Genomic DNA, 20,527 nt, shown 5'->3' on the forward strand with positions numbered 1-20,527 from the left:
ATGTTTTGTCAACAGCAACGGTTGTGGGAATTGTGTTAAACAGAGGGACTTTTTGGCCTAAAGCCCCTGAAGACTTAAATTCAGGAAACTGCTTTGGTCGTCTAACAAGAGGATGTTAGTTTGTCACATTGAAACATTGGTTTCAGTAGAGCATGGTCAGCTTGATGTGCTACAATGAGCTACTTGGTCTCCATGTGTTGTGCCTTGGCCTGATGTCACATGTGGGGTTCACCATGTGTTTCACCATCTAGAAAGTATTCAAACAGAATGAAGCTCTGACAGTCAAAAGCCTGTGCTCTTTTATTGGTGTAGTAGTTCCAAGAGGCCTGAGTAGTGCAGTTATACACACGGTGACTTGTGTTTGCCTAGAGGAGGGGCTTCTGGCATGAAGAGAGGAGGCTTTGGATAGGATTACAGCACCAGAGGTACACAGCTTATCCTAAATTATTTCAAGTCCGCTGTTTAATTCATAGAATCATATAATCATTTAGATTGGAAAAGACCTTTAAGATCATCCAGTCCAACCATTAACCTAACACTACCAAGTCCACCACTAAACCAATTAAGGGTAGAGTAGCAATTTCATGTTTCCTGGCTTGGTGGCTGGATTATTTATAATGAAAGTAAAAACTAGGAATCACTAAGGTTGGAAAGGACCTCTAAGATCATCAGTCCAACCATCAACCCAACACCACCATGCCTACTAAACCATGTCCCAGAGTGCCACATCTACCCATTTTTTGAACACCTTCAGGGATGGTGACTCCACCACTCCACTTCCAATGCTTGACTACCCTTTCCGTGAAGAAATTTTTCCTAATATCCAATCTAAACCTCCCTTGGCACAGCTTGAGCCCATTTCCTCTCGTCCTATCACTAGCTACTTGGGAGAAGAGCCCAACACCCACCTCACTACACCCTCCTTTCAGGTAGCTGTAGAGAGCAAATTTATTTCCTAGCTAAATGTTTGACTCAACAATTACTTGCATCTGAACAGAAGCAGAGGGAGTCAACTAGACTGGGTGGGGTTTGCTATCAGTGATTGGATTTGGAGTTTGCCACTGCTAACAAAAGTGAGTTTTAATTTAGGCTCAGCCTGTACCTTGGAGTAACCACTTTAAAGAAGTTAAAGCAAAGGTGATTGCTGCTTGCTGCTCCCATTTGCACAGAACACTCGATCGCAGCAGCTCTCTGTAACGCCACCTTCGCTACAGCTGGCCTCACAGTACATGAGGACGCTGCAGCAGGAGCCCTTTCAATCTTGATATTCAAAGAGTGCACAGAAACACTTGATCTTTAGCGTGACAGCTCCTGATCAATGGTGATGCGGCAGCATTTACAGAACACTTTGTACCAAGCCACGGCGTGGAAGCTTTAAACGAGGCAGGAACATTTATTCACCTACTGTCTTCAGGAGCTGGTGAGTTGGTTCCTGTCAGCTCAAGCAAATGCAAGCTTTAAATAATGATATTCTATAAGCACTTTTCTCTTCTGAGATTAGTTACATCCCCACATGAGCATAAATTCACAAAACGGGCCGCACTAAGACATTTCTTAAAAACAAAGCAGCACTAGCAGTTCTTGGAAGTTACCAGAGTGTTGAAATAGCAGCCATCTGTCTTCTAAATCTTCCTCCTGTCAGTATATTTGGAAGAACCCGGCAAAGTCTGTTTCACCTGACAGAGCTCCCCTTTTCGGTCTCTGCAGTACAGTTCAGGGTACTCTGAAAAAGGGCAGATGCATGAAGTCCCCCATCTAGCTCTCTCCCCGCCACGGGCAATTGGTAAGTGATGCAGACAGGACAATCCGAGCAAATGAAAGCAGCCACTGAACAAAGGAGGGAGAACCTAAGAGTGTCTCCGTGCAGATACTCCCAGTGCCACGTTGCTTTTCAGTGCGTTAACCCCCTTCCCCCCCCCACTATCAACCACAAAACCAGCTGTCCCTGTCTTGACTCAAAATACTCTTCTGCCTGCTGTTACCCACGCTGTGCTCTGAAATGTCGGTTCTCTGGGCCAACCACAAATGGAGACGGGTAGCGGGTGAGGTAGCTGGGGCCCAGCCACGGCTGAACTGATTCTCCGTTCAGGGCTGCGGCAGGACCGTCTCCCGCTGTTCCCGAGATGAGCAGTGCACCTTGTTGCAGCTGTTGCGAAGGCTTTTTCTGGAGGAGCACCATTTCTAGCCCTAATAGTTACACACGCCCCGCAATAGAGTAATTGTCCCCGCTGTGACGCAGGCCCAGTCAGCACGGGCGTTGCAGGATAACAAGCCCCTTTCCCCCGGGCTCTGAGAGCTGCCAAAATGCTGCGTTTCATTGCGCTTCCTGACAAGAGCAGTCCTGCTGCTTTACAGGTAATCTTGCGTGTAACGCAAGCGAGGGTTAGAAGCAGTGGCCGCAAGCCAGTGGAGCAGGAGACAGGTTGAATCTCGGCCTCAGCCCTCCTCGACATGCCAGTGGTGTTTCACATCACGGCTCTTTTCGCACATGGAAGCAAAGCACAGCCACAGGATAACGCTGGCTATCGAGGTGGGTACAGATATATCTATCAATAGATATAAAAACAGTCGTTTGGTGCCTTCTTTTTCCTTTTATAAATCCATAGTGGCGACACACTGTTGCAAGCTCAGGATACCAGAGAACATCTCGGGAAAGAAGGGCAGTCTTCAAAAGGACGTTTTTTCCTCTGGGCATCCCAATAATAGACAGTAGACCTGATCTGGGGTACGTCCACCTCCCAGTCCTGGCGTGATTTCACACCTGCATGGTTTTTCTGGAACGTGAGTCCAGCTGGCAGACCCATTGCTGTGCCTAGAGCCCACCGAGCTGGTCAGGGCTCTGATTCCCATCCAGCGTAGGGCTAGGTAACGATTTCCTGGAAGTGGACCTGAGGAAACAAGCAAAGGTGACGGACGAGGCAAGCAGGCTCTTTCTGTTTCAGGAAGCAATGCAGGCAAGAGCCATGACACAACAGCTTCGTTTGCTCCCCAGCTAACTGCAACAATGAATTACGGAGGGAGGGAGGAACTTGGCTAAATTCATTTGGAGGAATGGCTAAATTCATTTGGAGGAATTTAATTTCCTGGCATTGGCCTTTGTTTGCCATTAACGTTTACTGTGTTCCCGTATCATCTTCTATTTCTATTAGTCATAACAATAAAGTCATGTTTAAACACAAAAGCCAAGCCCACTTACTTTACTTCCTCGTACTTTTTGCCTCGATAAAAGTTACTCTTTTTAATCAGATACAGCAGCACCAGGTCACAAAAGAAAGCTCCCTGCAAACAGAAATAACTTGTGTTTTATCTTTAGAGTAGAAGAGGAAATGTTCTGATCTAATTAGCAATGAGCATTAATTAAAGAAGAAGAACTTGTAGGAGCTGTATTTTCTTTCATACTCCAAGTAATCTTAGGGGTACTTAGACTACAAGGTACATTAACAAATGCCTTTAAGACAGGACACAGGCACACACCTGACCGAGCAGCCAGAGTAGCAAAAACTCTACTGGAGAAGATATAAACCCACCATCCCATTTTATCCTCCTAACAGCTAAATGAGGGATCTGGGTCCCAATATGTTACTTTAAGAAAATACATTCACTTACCGCTCCCATGAGAGCGAGTCCCGACCCAATATTGATAATGGTGGGAATGATGTTAAATTTCCCTGCCTAAAAGAAAAAAGGTGATGAAGTACTCGGTGAAAGGAACAAACTTAAGGGTGCGATATCACACAGGGGAAGCTACCAGGGCCCGTGGGTGTGTTTGGTCAGCAACAAGCAGGCACAACCACAGAAGATCTGCAGTGAGCAATCTTGGAGGCTAAAGGTCTGCACGTGTCGCAGATCCAACTCTTCACGGCTGCATTTCTGAGCTTGTGTCATCCCTGGATTAGGCTTCTTTTTTGCGCAGTACATATGCATGAAAAGCAAGTCTCTGGGGCATATTTACTTCTGTTGGACTTTACATGAGCCTGGTTTTAGGTAGAAGAGATGCAGACTCATTCGCGCTCCAGGTCATCTCCTTTCTTACGTAGGGTTAGCCTGACACGGCTGAATGGCAAGAGCCCTTTCCTGTGACAAGCCAGAGAGGCTGTTCTCATCCCAGAGCTGCCTTCCCACTGAGAAATGCCTCCCGCCTTCTTCCTCTCCAGGCTCAGAAATAGGCTGGCCCGGGAACTCACCTTGCCATTCACCATCACATCAAAGCGGATTCCATACGCTTTAATGAGCGTCCGGTACTCAACCCCATTAGCATCCCGGTAATATTTGGCAAACCTGGAATGCAACAATACTGATTTTAATCCCATAATCTTCCCCCCGAACCCCCAAGAACCCACCTGAATTCACCTATCTCTTCCAACAGATCTATTCCCCTATCAAAACCAGCTTTCGCTTGCCATGAGCATGACTCCCTCCCGCCCTCCACTGAAGCGGCGTGCTTGGCTGGGGCAGTGCCTGGCACAGCCCGAGCTGGTACCTCACTGCCAGCCTCCAACACCTGCACGTCAAACCAGCTTAGCCTGACTGCGGTACCGCGTCATATTCTCCTCTTTACTTACCTGAAGTTGTACCCAGAAGAGATGGACTTTCCTGCAAACTTGTTATCCAGCCGGCTAAAAGAATATTGAGGATTACATTCAGAAGGGGCTTTATCAAGATCACAGTTCCATTCAATCTGAATTCCTATCACACCACCCTTAACGAGAGAGAGAGAGAGAGTGTGAGGTTTTTTTAAGCTTAATTCAATTAATTTGTCTTCAAATTTGTCAGATCCTTGGGCAAGTTTTCCCCAGGGACAAGAAAAGCTGCATTTCAGGTCACAGACACAAGCACACACTCTTCTGGATGGGCTAAGTTCATGTTTATGGTATTAGTCATATTACTCTACACACAACCCTGGCTTTCCCTGTTCTGGTATCCTAGGAAGAGATTTCTCATCCCAGGACATTGATTTCATTAATTTAAGTGGCTGTAACATACTTCAGTGGAGAAGATGCTCTTTTATGCAGGGATGAAGCTCACAAGTGCAGAAGCCAGCACAAAGCCTGCACTCTTCTCACCCTCTGCTTCCCGGGATGCCTCAGACCGGCTCCATCTTCCCTGCCTGTGCTTTGCACACTGGCTCGCAGCCCGTTTGGCGCTGCAGCCCCGGGTCTCCACGCAGAAACGTGTCCGTTTCCTGCAGAGGGAACCTTCTGGGGTGTTCTCTGAGCAGAGGAGCCCCACTGGCCTTCCAGAGTTCTGGGTTTAAACTGATGATGTAGTAATGTTGAAATTAAACAAAGAAACCCTGCTGGCAGAGCAGCAGTTTGGGCAGCCCTGAATAACAGATAACTGACGTGACTATCTCTTCCAGAGAACCTACATCGCCCTGCTTCTCATTCCCTGGGGACAGGATAAATGGGACCAGTGTGATTTTAAGAACCAGCATCTCTCCACTGCACCCCGGACAGGAGGCAGTTCCCTGGGCAGTTGCCAGCGGCCCTCCCCACCGCCACCGCAGGGGACTCCTACCTCCAAGGCCATTTCCTGGAAGCTGTTCCCAGTCCACTGGATGATATTGCCCAGGAGGAAGATGGGGCAGTAGGGATGCTCCGTGCTGTAGCGGCAGCTCTTCAGGTAGGACTTGTTGCTTGCCAGCACATTCGTCCTGCATGTAGGGAAGAGAGAAATCCACCTTGTCTCTCTCTTTGCTTGCCTGCATAGCCTAGGCCACTAAGACTGCAGAGACAAGAGACTTCTCCAGCACCCCTCGTGCACAACAGAAGCGGCACCTTGCCACCAGCCTTGTCACTCTGCGAGCCTCTCCACTGCTGCCTGAGGGAAAGCAGTCTGCCCACACAAAAATGACCTCCAGGCCAGCTGAATCTGGGCTCAAGAAAGGACTCACATGGAGCAGGTTGCCAGAGTGCTCCAGGGCCAGCTGGTTTTCTCAAGTTTAAAAAAAAAAGATGCTAGAAATGTCTAGCTGAGCCTGAGAGAATAGCAAGGACATGCTCCCTTCTACACTTCTTTATTTTGTTCATATTGTAGCAGCAAACACAAACCAATATTTTTAAATTTGCATTTTCCCAGCCTTGTCCAGTCACCTTCATTTTTATGGAAGAGGAGGAATATCTGGGAGCAGAAGCAGCACAGGAACATGACTGTGCCCTGGCTGGTGGCCAGATCCACCTGCCTTAGAAGCTCTCGTGCACCCCACGCTGGAGGAGCTGTCGCAGACCTTATTTGGTGAGGGACAGCTTTATCGCAGTTGCTCTCTGAGAAGATCCAAGCCTTCATTATCTCCTTGTTCCCACGCAGCCTGAAGCCAAAGGCCTCTCCCTGTGCCTTAGAAGAGGGAATATCCACCTCCCCACCCCAGCCCACAGACAGGTGAAGGACAGAGGAGCAAACAGAGGTTATTGGTTCTGTGATGGACAGAGGGATCTCTGAGCACCTGCACTTACTTGGAGAAGTTAAACTTGGGGAAGCGGACTGAGTTCTTGATGTAAACAGTGAAGTTTTCTGCACTGGCGAGAAGCGGTTTCCTGGAAGACAAGGGTTTGTTATCTGTTTTACATTCATACCCTGCCTACATGTTTAAACTGGAATCACCATTTTAGAAACAGCTAGGTTTCATCCCATGGTGCTAGGCCAGCCATGGCACTTTCCCCACGCTGCCAGCAAGGAGTCAGTGAGGAGCATACAGTTTGAGGGGAAGCCCTGAGAGCTGGAAACAGCCCTGGGACAGCCAGTGAGCCAAGCAGGGGGGAGCAGAGGGCCAGTCCTGCCAGGGGGCTGCGCAGAGCTCCCTCCTGCACTGGAACAGCCAACATTCAAGCAAGCGTCCAAGCAGAGGGAACCCAGAAAATGCCCCGAGTGACGCGCAAGCCAAGCAACTCAAGCTTGGAAACAGCACAGGATGGCCACGTACGTGGGCTTGGATCTTTTCTCCACTGGGCACCAGGCCAGTATCTCACAAGTCCTTCTGATGCTGTCCGTGCCTTTCAAACAACGGCCAGTCTTAACACCTGCAGCACAGACATCACAGAAAAGGTCACACAGAGCGGCCACCTCCTCTCCTTGCCTACAGGGCACATGAAAATCAGATGCCACACTAAGCCCTCCCCCCTGCTGTGAAATGACCTCTCAGCTGCAACAACCACTCTCTTGTTGCTTCTCTGAGCAGCCTGGGGTGCTTTGGCCCAGCCACCACAGAGCTGTAAGCAAGGCAGCAATCTTAAAGGACAGTAAAGAAAAGAAAGTCCTTGCGGCGCTCTGTCATCAGAGATCTCTGGGGTTGTAACCAGGCTGATGCCTCTGAAGGAACCCGCCTCTACAGTACAGTACAGGAGGAGAGACCCTTCCCTTACCATTGCCAGCCACCACTGTTTCGCCTGCCGGGCAGTCCCCGTCCTTATCACACAGGCCATCGGGAATGTGGACGCTCTGCAAAGTGGAAGAGGACAGAAGTGAGAGCTGTGACAGGACACGAGACTCAGAGGGGTAACAAAGTGCTGTTGATGTGGGGTGAATCCTCTATAGGATGGTGAACACTGAAAACATGCAGCTGAAGTGGTAACTGCAGGTCACGTCCAAATACCTCGACAGCATCACACCATGAGCAACCCCATGGTTCAGCTACGACGTCCTGCTTTTGGGGTCTGCTCAGTGTGGAGAGGGACATGCTATGAAAAAGCCCAGACATCACCTACCACTCACCAAAACCAACCAGGAGGCCACAGTATTTCACCTTAAGAGATAACCCTACCTTTGATTTAAGCTTCAAGCTCTCTGAGCTCAAAATTACCCTTCTCTCGGCTGCACATCGGGTTAATGCAGCCACTAGAGGACAGCCGTATCCTGAACGAGCAAGCTGTGCTCTCGGCCTGGGCTACCCCTCTGCTTGTGATATGGAAAATTAATCTCTGCTACATGGACAGCCCTGTCCTCCTCCCCCAGGCTCCAGCCCATCCTGAACCACTTCTCCACAGAGGACTTTTCAAAATGACACAGAAAGACCTCATGCCTCTGGCCCGTAAGGCACGTTCTGGAAGGTACTAAGCACCCTCCCATGTCCTGAAGGTAATGAAAGCCTGAATGTTCAGCCCTTCCCAGGATGGGGCTCTTAGAAAGTCTGCTCTACCCATAACTAGACTGAGTCACCTCCAAGTTGTTTTCCCATGGCCTTTTCTGACCCTGAGCAATCACTCCTCTTGTCTCATCTCCATCTGGGCAGACGTCCAACACCTTCAGCTAAAGTCAGCAAGACTCAATACGATCAGTGCCTCTGGAAATTAAGACCGCTGAACCTCCCAGGTTTGCAGTAACCAGTCCAATTTTCCCAACTCAGATACTACACTACAGAGAAAAACCATTCGCCTTTCATCCTTCCTGTGTTCATTGCTCCCCAGGTGTCCTCTGTCAGTTCTTACCCCCAGGTTTGTAAGGGTCTGGGGGCCAAGGGGCTCAGTTCTTCCTACCTCAGGACACATGGCTTGCTTCTGGTTTGGTGTCACAATCAGATTCGTCATGACAAAGAAGACATTTTCACCCTAGAATAAACAAAGTAAGGCAGGAAGAGCTAGAAAATGTGCTTTACTCTTAAAGTACCCGTTACAAGAAGGATGTGGTTCTCTGCAGAACAGTAACACCCTCCTCTCTCCTGATGCTTTTCAGGCTGAGATACAACAGTGCCCTTTGTCTGGATATTTGTTTGGATGAGGTTGGTGGGTCCCAGACCAGGGATCAAAGGACCCATTCCACTGCAGAGCTGTGGGTGTTTGTTCTCAGCCAGGGTCAGGCGGGCCGCCCCAGCTGCGCCGTTACAAGCCCGAGCTCACAGAGCAAGGCAGCAGGGCACGGCGTAGGAGCAGATTTAGTGCAACACCGTGAACATGCGATAAAACAAAACAGAGCACTTCTAGCATGGCTGTAATAGAGAGAATACAGATCCCTTTATCAAGCCATTGGGATGACTGACTGAGACGTGCAAGGAGAGACTTGACTGCAATTTCATCCCTAAAATCCTTATTTCTGGCAGTGTAGTGTTTCCTCTGTATTTAGGCAAAGCCACAATATGCATGGCTAACTCCCATTCTGGAGCCTTCCCTTCTTTGCATATTTACAGCTTGTGTTCGGTCCCTTCCCCACGTTCAGAAAAAAGTTCAAATAGTTAACTTCTCCCCTGAATGGTTTCCCCTTAACAACCAACCATCAAAAGAAACGAAAGGGAAAAAACAAGCCTGAAGACAGTTGTACAGTCAGCAAAACGGGAAAGAAAGCAGCTTACCACAGCACTACGGATGGAGGACGGTTTGCCACTCAGAAGTGAAATGAATGCTAAAATAAACCGCGCGCTTCCACCGTTTCTGCTCCGTACCGTGCGCACTTGGGAAAGGAAGGAGGGTCAGCACCAGGCTGCAGCTACAGAAACACGGGTTGTCCCGACAGCCCCTGGCAGCGGGGAGCCCGACCCTCGTCGCGCCGAGGGAGCACACGTAACCATTAGAGCCAGCCCACGGTCCTGGCGTGGGGCAGGGCAGACCTGAGCATCTCAGACAAAAAAATCCTCACCCACAACAGGAGCCGGCAGTGTGTCGAGCCCTGCTACCTCTAACACTGGCTGCTTGTGTGAGCGAGCACCTGGTGATAAAATACCTGATCAGGAGCAAACTCTGGACCCCCGACCCCACAAGGCTGCTCTGAACCAAAACAGGGAACAAGATGTTTCTGCAAACTTGTCAGAGGACAAGCCCCAGAAAGCAATGAGTGAAGGGTTCACCAGGTGAATCCTTGCTCTACATTAAGCTTAACCCCAGAGTGCCACTGGTTCACCCTGGCCGAGGGCACTCTCAGCCCTCAGAGTGAATTTCAGTACACTGAGTGCCTGCTGTTTATTCCGGAGTCTCTCAGAAAACCCCTGCCAACACACAGCCCTGCCTGCTGCACATCAAAATCAGAGATCTCGGGTTTCCGTCCACGAGAGCAGAGCTCAGTGCTCTTGCACTCGCCTGGCTCGCTCTCCTGCCCTTGCTGTGCTCTGTGTGAGGTGTGTACCCCACGACCCACCAGCGCTTTGGGACACAGGTACGTCTGTCGTCAGCAGCCGCACCGGTGGGCTCAGGAGAGCTGCCCATAGCTCTGTGGAGGACATAGGGTTTCCCCCAGCCCTCACTGCCTCCTGTTCCGCTACCCGGGTCTCTCCAGCACAAACCAGCCCACCCAGACCCACCAGGACCACGCAGGGCTCTCCCTCCAAAGCCAAATGAGAGATTACGCAGTAGTTAGCACAGCAAGTCACTTAATGCACTGGTAGCAGGCATTCAGATCCTCCTAAAAACCCACGTGAGACGCATCTCACGGCTGACCTGAGATATTCAGTGGATGAACAGTAATCAGCACATGGAGCAAGAAAGCTCGTGAGATGCCTACGTTTGCAATCACAGTCCACAGAAGTTGCCGAGTTTCACTGTGAGCCCGGGGTCTAACATCGCTGTGGCTGCTGGAGGCTGATGTACGCTGGGGCACACTGCAGTAGTGCTGGATTCAATATTGCCGACTGATTGCTCAGTTATGTTTGGCTTCATGATGCCACAACCCAGATATCTGCCTTGCGGAGCACGCCAGCCCAGAGGAAAACACAGCTATCTATCTTTACTCAGCACACCATGCTACAATAAGCCAACAAGCAGTAACAAGGGCATTGAGTCACAGGAGAAACGTCTGACAAGTTAAAATACTTATCAGCATCACCATTTCATTTCTAGGTGTGCACACCAGCCACCTGCTAAGTGTCCCAGGGCTTCCACACAGCTTGAACAAGAGGCACCGCCAGCACGCTGCCTGGCCTTCCTGCTCCACAGCACTCGTTGGTCTGAGACCGACAGCTTGCAGTGAGGCTTTGCACTGAAACTGGTGGAGAGGCAGAGCACAGATCCACGGGTCTGAGTAAACACGGGCTGCAGCAGGAGGAAGGTAAAGGTTTATTCTTATGTACAGACAAGTAAATTGTTCAATTTACAGCTTTCTGCCCCCTGTCAGCACAGGACCCTGATTTTCCCCTCACACCTTTCCATGCACACACGGTAGACATTAGCAGGGAAAGCACAAACAGCCACTGGCAAGCACAGCCGGGCAATTTCCAACGTGGTGCCAGGCCACATCTGCTGCCACCTTTTCCCCTTGAGCATCAGCTACGCACCTCACTTCGTTCAAGTCAAGGAAGCAGCAAGGCAGGTTTAGCCAGACACATTTCAAGCAACCCTCATCACTCAAATTGCACCACATTTTCTTTCCATCTCCCGCCCCTCTCTGGGCTGCCCCATGCATGCCTGCTCTAGCCCAGGAAAAGAGGCAAGCAGACACTTTGCTCAGCTGAGCAGTCCCACTGAAGTCCACGGGACTTCTGCTTGCAAAGTTCTGCTTGCCAGGTATCATGGACCTTTGCGAGAGAGACAAGGCTGCTTTGATATTTGCTGGAAAGACCTAAGAGAAGGCACGGCATTGCCTTCTTGCAGCCCACCTCCTGCTTATTCATAGAAAAGACCTGGATACATCACTTCAGCCTTTCCACCAGCAATCACGCTGGTAGATGTCTTTCTAGCTGAACGGCAGAGACGATAGCAGTCGGGTGATGCCAACCTGTGGAGGGATGACGTAGTCTGCAACATCCCACAGCCTCTCCCCCAGCTCCGAGGTGTTGGTGAAGGCTACCCCTTTCAGCTTGGTGATGACAGAGCTCTGGAGGGATGTGTCTGTGTCCTGATAGCCTTTCTTGACAACAAACACCCACCTGTGAAGAACACAGCAGGCAGCGGCATTAGCAAGTGGGGCCAGGGAACAAGTTAGCCAGAGATTGACACCAAGGCCAAACACTGTTCAAGGGCAAACCAAAACATGCCAAAGACACCAAAGCCTCTGCAACTACTACTACAAATTTGGAATAAACTCTTTGACACAAGCTGTGCTTATCTACAACACTGGAGGAAGAGTCAGGACTAAGACCCCACATGCAGGGAAAGGTGTAATAACTGGTCATGGGGTAAAAAAACCCAAGCCTCCCACCTCCCTGTTCTCTGCTATGCTCAGCAACCTCAATGGAAAGAGGGGAGGGCAGGGCTCTAACTTCCTCAAGATGAAAAGTAATACAAGCTTTTGCAAGTTGCAGTGAAGAGTGTGGCTGGTTTCACAAATACATGACTCCCATTTTAGCAGCCTGCCATTAGGCCACCAGTCCAGCAACAGACCATGGCTGGAGAGATGCAAGTCCGGCAGGTGAGCTGAATATTACTAACAGAAACCTGTAGGGAATATTCTCAGCTGGATGCAGGATCTTTTGTAAGCCAGCGCGATGGTAACAACCTGACTGCACCCTGGCCTCTGTGCTGGGCTTCTCGCTAGCACGCCTGGAAGAGCTGCTGTCTTGCCAAGCAGCCCAGGGAAGGGTTTTGCTTGCTTCTCCCCACTGGAAGCAGCAGGAGCTCCGTATCACTGGGTGAAAACCTCTCTGGCTTAAATGAAATGCTTCCAGCTTCCCCACAATACTGCCAAAGTCAGCTGCCAAGATAACATATCGCCCAGACCCATGAAGAAGCTAAGGGTGCTGGGGCAGGTTTTGGGGGAGGGACACGGGCTGCATTTGCTGGCACAGCTCCCCTTTGCAGTGCACTGACCTGGAGCGCACTGCTGCACACAGAAAGCAAAAGCAGCCATCTCTGGGGCTGAGCGGCACTGACATACGCTGCCCTTCAGCTACTACTTGTGATAAACCTGAATAATAACATTCCCCACCCCTGTGAAGTTTCCTACTTTCCTCTTTCTCCTAGAACACCAGTTTTCTCTCCCAGGAGGGCTCGAAAGCAGACCCTTACATTTTCCACAGTGAATCGGGGAGGAAATAGCAGCTACATGCCAGAAACGATCCAGAGGGGTTTGATGACCAGAACCCCCGAGGCAGCCTCTGGACAGGTATGGGTACATGATCAAGCAGTCAGACACCAGACCAACGCTAAGCTCCTCTGCGCTAAGCTGTAAGCCCCCAGCCGCAAAAGAGTCACTGCAGGCACTGCCAGCGACGGTGCCAAAGGTTTGCAGAAGGCAATAGGTGCCTAAGGAAGAAAATAGCCAGTATGGCCCAGTCTCTGAACACTTGTGGTCACTGGTCATGCTATATCCCTCTTGGACGGAGGATGCGTCCTCGGCAACGTTATCTACAGGATTCCTCCTTTAGCAGCTAATACATGCCAGACTGCTGAGACTTAGTTAGCCCTGCTAACTAAAGCAGGCACAGGAGCTGTGTACCTTTCTATAAATAAACCAGCATGCAAAAATGACTCTGCCATATTTAATCAGTGAAAACACAAGGCATGAGAAAGGTGAAGGGACTCAAAGCACAGACACTGAGGGTAAAGACTTACGAATCACACTCTGCAAAGCCTCAGAAACTCAGGAAGCAACGGCACAGGCATCACATAGGCTGGATAATTCCAGGTCTGAGCCTGCAAACTGCAAGGGGCATTGCTGTGTTCGTTACGTGTCAGTATGACCAGCCTCTTGCAGAACTGGGCCTTTTCTGAGAGGTGCTCTAGCTGTCTGCATGCCCACTCACCCTGCTCTGAAATAAATGCAAGGCAGCTGACATTCACACTGCCTCAACCTCCGCAATCCTGGCCGCTGCAGCCCACTCCAGCAAAGAAATCCACCACTTTGTGCTTGGTTCCCTCCCATTTAGACTTGGGCATGTCATGCAGCCATGCAGACAAGCCGGGTTTGTCCCAAGGCTCAGCAACCGCGGCCATAAATGCTATTGTTTCTGAGTCAGGTGTTAAGGTTTGGCACCATTCCCGCCGAATACAGAAATAAAGGCATAAATAACGCAGTACAAAGCCACAGTGCCATTTGATCTATTTTTAACCCAATGTTAATGTGGAAGGTAGAGCTGAATCTACCAATCCGTAGCAGGAGAAAAATCAGATATAATCTATAAGACATTACAAAATCCAGCTGTATAAACAAGCGTAACTATCTGCATTAAAATCATAAGGCATAGCAAGCTGTCACTGTATGCAGAGTATCCTACATTAATCTTTATCACCACACGGCAAGCAAACACAATTGCAGCAGTATGTGAAATGCAGGGTGATTCTTACCCCACCAGGTAAGCCAGGATGGAGAGCTGCACCACTCGATAGAGAATCCCCACCTTCTTGTTCTTCGCAATGACGTATTTCTCTGTTTTATAATCAAAAAGTGATAGAAATAAACCCTTCCAAGCCACCTGCCCCATGCTCCCGGCTCGCTCCGTGCTGGTGGCTGGAGCAGGCAGCAGCGTTTGCAGCTCGCGTTATCCACACGTGCTCTGCATAGAAACCTGACACACCAACCCCTTCAGAGGAGAGGCTGATCTCCTCCCTTCCGTCAGCTGCTTGCCAGCAGCAGCTCTTGGGTCAGAAACCAGCAGCTGCACTAACGCGAGGTCCTTCCTTAGCTGCTTCCCAGCTACTTCATCCTCTGGGGAAGCCCCCGCCTCAGTTTTGCCCCCAAGCTTCATTCTCTCCCCCACAGTCACGGAATGTTTATAATGAAACGTGTTATAGCGCAAAGAGGTTACAGCATCCAAGGTGACAGAGCTATCGTCTCTCACTGTTACGTACCAAAGCCTTTCTTCAGCCTTTACATGACGGCAAAGCACCTGGTTCAATTTTTAATTTCGTGAGCATTTGCATGAGCAACGAGAGCTTGGGTCCTTACCAGTTATCCCATATACCTGCCCGGTTACTACATCTTCCCCCATCAAAAAACCCCAAGAACTTAAGAAACTAATAAATCAATTCTGCGTGTTGTTAAGGGATCAAACACCTTCACATCTCACTAAAACGCACAGTGAGTGCTGGGCTAGGCACATCCAGAGCGTACCATCTGATGAAATACCAAAGGGAGAGGAATAGTTTAACTCTCACTGAGACAAGAGCTGTTTAATAGCCAGTAGTGCACAAGATGACTCCCAGTCTTAACAGTCACTTGCATGTGCAAGGACACGAAATTATCATTACTTAAATCAAGAAGGGTGGATGCTGTCTCCTGGCTAAGGAGGGAACAGAACGAGCTTCGAGGTGGAAAATTAAGTAAGCCAGGACCTTCCAGCAGCCTGGCTAAAAGAGGTAATGTACCTCACCAAGAGGAGATCCAGCAGCAAGCTAGGATCTGAACTGGAGTGTGGCCTTTCCGGGGGGATCCCGTACCTGTGCACTGACAGGAGATGTCTCCCAGGGGGTCTTCTGGGATGGGACTCCTCATAGGCTGAATCTATTAGAGAGTCTATCAGAGACACGAGGTGGTGCATCAAGCATAAACTGCAGGGTTTACTGTGTTCATGCACGAGCACCCAATTAGCTCACGGGGCTTTGTCAAGACTGGGAAGGCTCTTGAGAGTACACAGTACGCGACTGTGATACACGCTCGAACACAGGTCAGGAGAGTGGGTCACACTATGGAGGCAGCAGGCAGTGAGAGAGGTGATCTGCTCCAGCCCACACACCGCTGCCCTACGCAACTCTCTTCCCAGGGAGAAGAATTTTCCAGACCTCAGGCTTTATGAAAATTTTATCCTTCCTCCTCCTTAAATTCCATATCAAATTTAAACAGACAGATCAGATTTTTAATGAACATGTGACAAGGTTGCTCCAAATCGCAAGAGAATCACAAACAGTGTAATAATGAACAAAACACTATCCTCAAAATACCTCATTTTGTCCCTCATCCCACAGCCATCCCTAGAGTTTCCTTCTGCAAAGCGAAGGAAACCTCTCTCCAGCAGCTGCAAAACTAGAACAGAAATGTGCCCGTGGCCTCCTTTTAACCCGGCGGCTGCTGCGCTCCCCAGCTCCAGCCCCACGGCAGGCGATTGCTCCAGCACGCGGCTCTTCCATGAGGGGCTCCTGGGATGGCAGGCAGGCTGCTGACGGAGCGAGCCCCCCGCTCCCATCCACCCCCCGGTTGCTCCTCTGGCTCGGGGTTAGCCCCAGTCCTGCTCCCAAACTTTGCAGCCGCCCTTCAGCCTCAGCACAAGCAAAGAGCGGGTCTTGCTCACCTCTCCCACTCTCCATGTCCACTCCTTTCCCTATCTGCGCACCCCACAGAGGCAACCCCACTTTATCTCACAAAACATGTTGCCGCTCCCCAAGCTCCTCCTGGAGCCCTCTTTCTCACTCTGATCCTACTCATGGTTTTCCTCTTCCTCAAACGATATTTGGCCATTGTGTCCACACCTCTGCTTACAGCTGCCTGCAGACCAGATTGTCACTAGTTCCAGTCTTAAAGATGCTCTGTGGGAAAGCCTGAAACACAAATAAAAACTCTTAAAACGTATCATAACCAAAAGAAACAAAACCCTCAAAGAGACCACAGTGGTCCATGAGGCCAGACATGAGTAAGATAGGCTCAGCCTATCTCCCCTCGCCACTGCCTGGACCCCAGAGCCAAGCTGGGGCTGGGCACAGGGAGACTGACCCAGCTCCAGGAACCCGAACTGTATGGAGACAGGAGCATCCTACAGGATCCACCACCCCATTTTCTGCCCAGTCTGCTCCTAGATGGGACGCTTTGCAAGCGCAAGCTGCTGGGTGACAGCCAAGCGTCGTTTCTTATCATGGGTCTGGTCCCACAAGAACACCATCTGCTTGCCCTGGCCCTGCTGGACCTGCTCCAGGGATAGGACTGAACAGCGAGTTTATCTCATGTCTCAGGACCGCCTGCATCAGTGCTCCTGCTGCACTAAGAACACCCAAATTCACGGACAAACAGAGTACCAGTGGAGACAAGTCAGCCCTTGGTGGTGTCTAGAGACCCGCCCTGCTCCATCCCCATCTTCCTTCTCTCTCTGGGTGACTGCACAGGCTAAAATCAGAGCAGGAAACTTGCTAGCAGTTAAATAGCGTGTTGCCTCCTGGCCTGGTTTTACTTAGTGGCACAGACATAGGCCTGCTATGAGTTTTTGCAATTATTTTCCAGGTCAATTAATGGCAAAAAGGATTTACACAGGTTAGAAAAAAAGGTTCTTTAAGAGAGAGAAGTGTTTCTGTTATAGGTGTGACCTGAAGATGTGAACCAGGTTCGATCACTAAAAAAGAGGATGTAAAACTGGTACTTTTCTGGGTTTTCAGAGCCATCAATTAGAAACACAGCTGTAACAGTTGTTTTTGAACAAAAAGCTTCAATTTGTATCAAATGTTCCTCAAAATATTCTGAATACTGCTCAGCACAGGCTAGATTTGTGCTGACAACAGTGTCGTTGGCACGCTCTTGCAGATACTGTTCTTACCACCTCTAGTTTTCACAACTTTTTTTTTTTCTTGCCTGGAAGTCAAGATTACTGGTATTCTTTTCAGAGTATCTGTGGGTTGTTCAGATATAAGCAGTTTCATTCCCAGGGAGGAGTAAATTATTTAACAAAATCTAATCACCATCAGCTAAGAGACAAAACCCCAGTAGTTTCTCTTAGTCCTTCTCAAGGGACTGAGGCTGGATCTCTTCTGCAAGGTATCTCCCTTCTTGAGTCCAACTTTTTGAATTTCCCATGGCAAAAACCCAGTTCTGCTCCTTTCCCATGAGGGCTATTTGCTCCGTCTGGAAAGTCTCACAGGGGGGGACTTCTCTGGGATGGAAACTCCCCCTTTCTCTCTCTCTTTTTTTATTCCTGACATGTTACACCTATACGTAACTCCTCATACTGCTCTCGGTAATTGCTTTCTCATTATTCACACGTAGTCATAGAGTACATGTCCCTGTCTGCCCAGACTGCTCCTCGTCTACATTTCTCTCCACCTGCCAGTAGCTCATTGGTGTTAAGCTGCCCCAGAGCTGAACTCAGCCCACTTACGAGCCCGTAAATGCCACGTAAAGGGACTGTGGAAATTGAACTTCAGAGCCCTGCTCTGACACAGCAGCATTTGAACACAGCGAGGTCACATCTGTCTCTCTATGGCATTGTAGCATAGAAACATTTCAAGTTCGGCCCAGTTAGCATCTTTAAATCGCACCCGAAAGAGACGGCATGTTTTCCAGGCAATGGCAGACAGCCCTGGCCGGTGCAGGCATGATTCACGAGTGACTGCTGGAGGTGCCCATTTTAGGCACTTGTCCTGTTCCCTTCCAGTTCCAAACAATCACCCCCAGGCACTAATTCTCTCCATGATCCCCACTCCGCCCTTTACTGAGCTATCAAATGCAACAGAAAACATTGGCTCCCAAACACATGATGCCTGACTCATAAGATGCTGAGACATTTCTGAAGCACTGGAAATGCTCCTGCAGCAAATGCCCGGGTGATGCAGACACCTCATCCTTCAGAAACAGGCACTGGACCAGCTACTGAAATAGAAAGGACGCAAACAGCAGCGGATGTAAATAGGAGATAAACTATTTTGGCAAGGAAATGAACGGTGGAAAAGGCAGAGGTCAGCTCTCTCCATTAGTGTTTTTTTCCTCATAGTATCACACTTGTAGGCCCACATGTAAAAAAGAAAAACAAGGGGAAGAGTTGAACAGGTTGAAAGAGGAAGTTGCTTTTAAACCACATCTCATGCACACGGAAACACGTTGATTATCAGCAACAGCAAGCATAAGCTGCTTTCTGAACATGATGGGTTTGGATGCAAGAACAAAGAAATGTGTGTGCAGCCTGCAGTGAAAAATGCTCCATTCGCCTTCTCTTTTAATCTTCGCTGTGACTTTGCTGTGTAAATAAGTAGGTTGCTACTTGCCTATGAAAAATTGACAAAAATCAGCCTTAATATTCGTCCTCCTTACTAGCACCACTGCACACTCAACCACAATGAGAAAGGAAATCTTTCAGCATGCTGAAGTTCTGAAATATAATCTCTCTTTGATTCAGCTCATCATTTCCAGGAGAGCAATTTTTAGCCTTTGAATGCATTCCAGGTTGCTTCCCCAAGTCCTGAATCTCCTATATAGTGTGTAGGAGGTCTTGTTATCATTAGCTGGAGTGTTTATGCACTCCTCTCTCCTGACTCAAGAAGTTAAAGTGCTTGAGGAAGAGGACCAAAGAGAGGGAAGAAAAATACTGCACATCTAATGAAACTAATCCTTCATGCCCTGTTCTGTGAGAGAGCTGGCACTTAGTCAGGTAACAGAAATTAAATAAAAATGCACCTAAAACATCACTAGGAGAGTGAGTGCGATGGTAGCTGGAGCAGCAGCATTACGCAGTGCTGTATTGCAATGTTTTCACCTTCTACAGGCAGCCAATAAAAGCATCATTGGGGAATAAGAGGAGAATGTTAAATCAAAGGCCTGAAAGCTGAATGGGTTTAATAAAATGTGCATTCACATTAACCGCTGACTTAAAGGCGAAACCCTGCTCTTGAATATGCCTGACAGATCACTCTTTTTACTTCTTTGCCAATGTCTATCATTCCCGACCTGGAAAGATGAAACTGGTCCTGGCTTGATAGCTCTCTCAGAGCTTGCCTTGCTGCAAGTGCCGAGGAGACACCTTCATCCCCTTCCTTCACCTTCATCGCGTAAACAGCTAGAAAGTCTAGACTGAGGCCTCCACCCTCTCCTCACTGGAATTACCAACTGGTAACTCTTTCCAGCCATAGGAAAACACACCGGTTACTCAGGCTGGACCCCCAGAGGAAAAGGTTTCATGAGCAACACCCTCAGCCTGGCACCTGACCTGGCCCCAGCTCTGCAGGCCGGCGGTGCTCTAGGCCAGGCACGTCTTACCACCAGCAAGAGGCTGATGTGTCCCAGCTGTGCTGCACAGACGTACTGCAGCTGGTTTAGCCAAGCTGGCAGAGAGTCGGAGCAACCTCCTTGCAGCACCATTGCTCCATTCCGGCTCATTCATCCTGTTATAATCAGAGACAGGAAATTTCTCTTTTGAGCTGCAATCCAATTAGTCTCCAAATAAAGCTGCCCCAACAGGCTCTCAAGCCCAGCAAAGCACTTTATGGCTCCTATCTGATGCTCTTACGTCAGCAACCAGCACTTAATAATGAAGAACTACTTATGCTCTTTTCCTGATAAGCTTTCCTGAGCAGCAGACTTCCATTTCACTTATTCCTGCTAACCACCAGGCCACCACACTCCCCCACTTCAATACATGAATGGGTCAGCTTCTGAACACGCTGAGGGAATTATAACCCAAGGCTTGCGAATCTCCCTGGCATATAAGAAAGACATAAGCAGCTGGTATCACCCCTGATTAAAATAGCATCGCAAAATGCACCCTGTCCTCCCTGTCACGATCCAAACTGGGCTGCCCAGGGAAGATCGTGGCAGTTCTGTGATCCCCTTGCGCTAACTTAAGGTGAAACACCACCAAACGATCGATTAAACACTATTAATGGCAAAAAACAACCTGAACTTGGAAAGCGTAAGAGTAGGCAACTTGAACCAGGAAAGTGCAACGATAAGCAACGTGGGTTCTAATGGAAATACTTGTAAGAGGAAAGGAAAAAGAAGAAAAGGGAGAGGGAAGGGAGAGAGATCACCACCCTTGGATCCCACGATGTTG

The 20,527-nt window shown here is 49.2% G+C and overlaps 1 protein-coding gene across 4 annotated transcripts; it reads right to left on the bottom strand.

The window, feature by feature from the left end:
• Positions 1-827: 827 nt before the first annotated feature.
• On the bottom strand, positions 828-15,929 carry P2RX5 (purinergic receptor P2X 5). 4 transcript variants are annotated; one of them, XM_075719443.1, is made up of 13 exons: positions 15,228-15,929; positions 14,136-14,217; positions 11,629-11,779; positions 8,469-8,540; positions 7,359-7,434; positions 6,920-7,016; positions 6,453-6,533; positions 5,518-5,653; positions 4,563-4,699; positions 4,185-4,278; positions 3,607-3,672; positions 3,197-3,279; positions 828-2,888 (listed from the first exon to the last, which is right to left on the bottom strand). In XM_075719443.1, exons 1-13 carry the CDS (start codon positions 15,280-15,282, stop codon positions 2,813-2,815), a joined length of 1,206 nt encoding a protein of 401 aa, XP_075575558.1. In that variant the 5' UTR covers positions 15,283-15,929; the 3' UTR covers positions 828-2,812. The 4 variants fall into 4 exon arrangements, with proteins under 4 accessions (XP_075575558.1, XP_075575557.1, XP_075575559.1 ...); XM_075719442.1 differs by having other exon boundaries at positions 14,136-15,266; XM_075719444.1 differs by lacking the exon at positions 8,469-8,540 and having other exon boundaries at positions 14,136-15,266.
• Positions 15,930-20,527: the final 4,598 nt, after the last annotated feature.

The sequence above is a fragment of the Pelecanus crispus genome, chromosome 12, assembly GCF_030463565.1.
Source record: "Pelecanus crispus isolate bPelCri1 chromosome 12, bPelCri1.pri, whole genome shotgun sequence".
Classification (NCBI taxonomy): domain Eukaryota; kingdom Metazoa; phylum Chordata; class Aves; order Pelecaniformes; family Pelecanidae; genus Pelecanus; species Pelecanus crispus.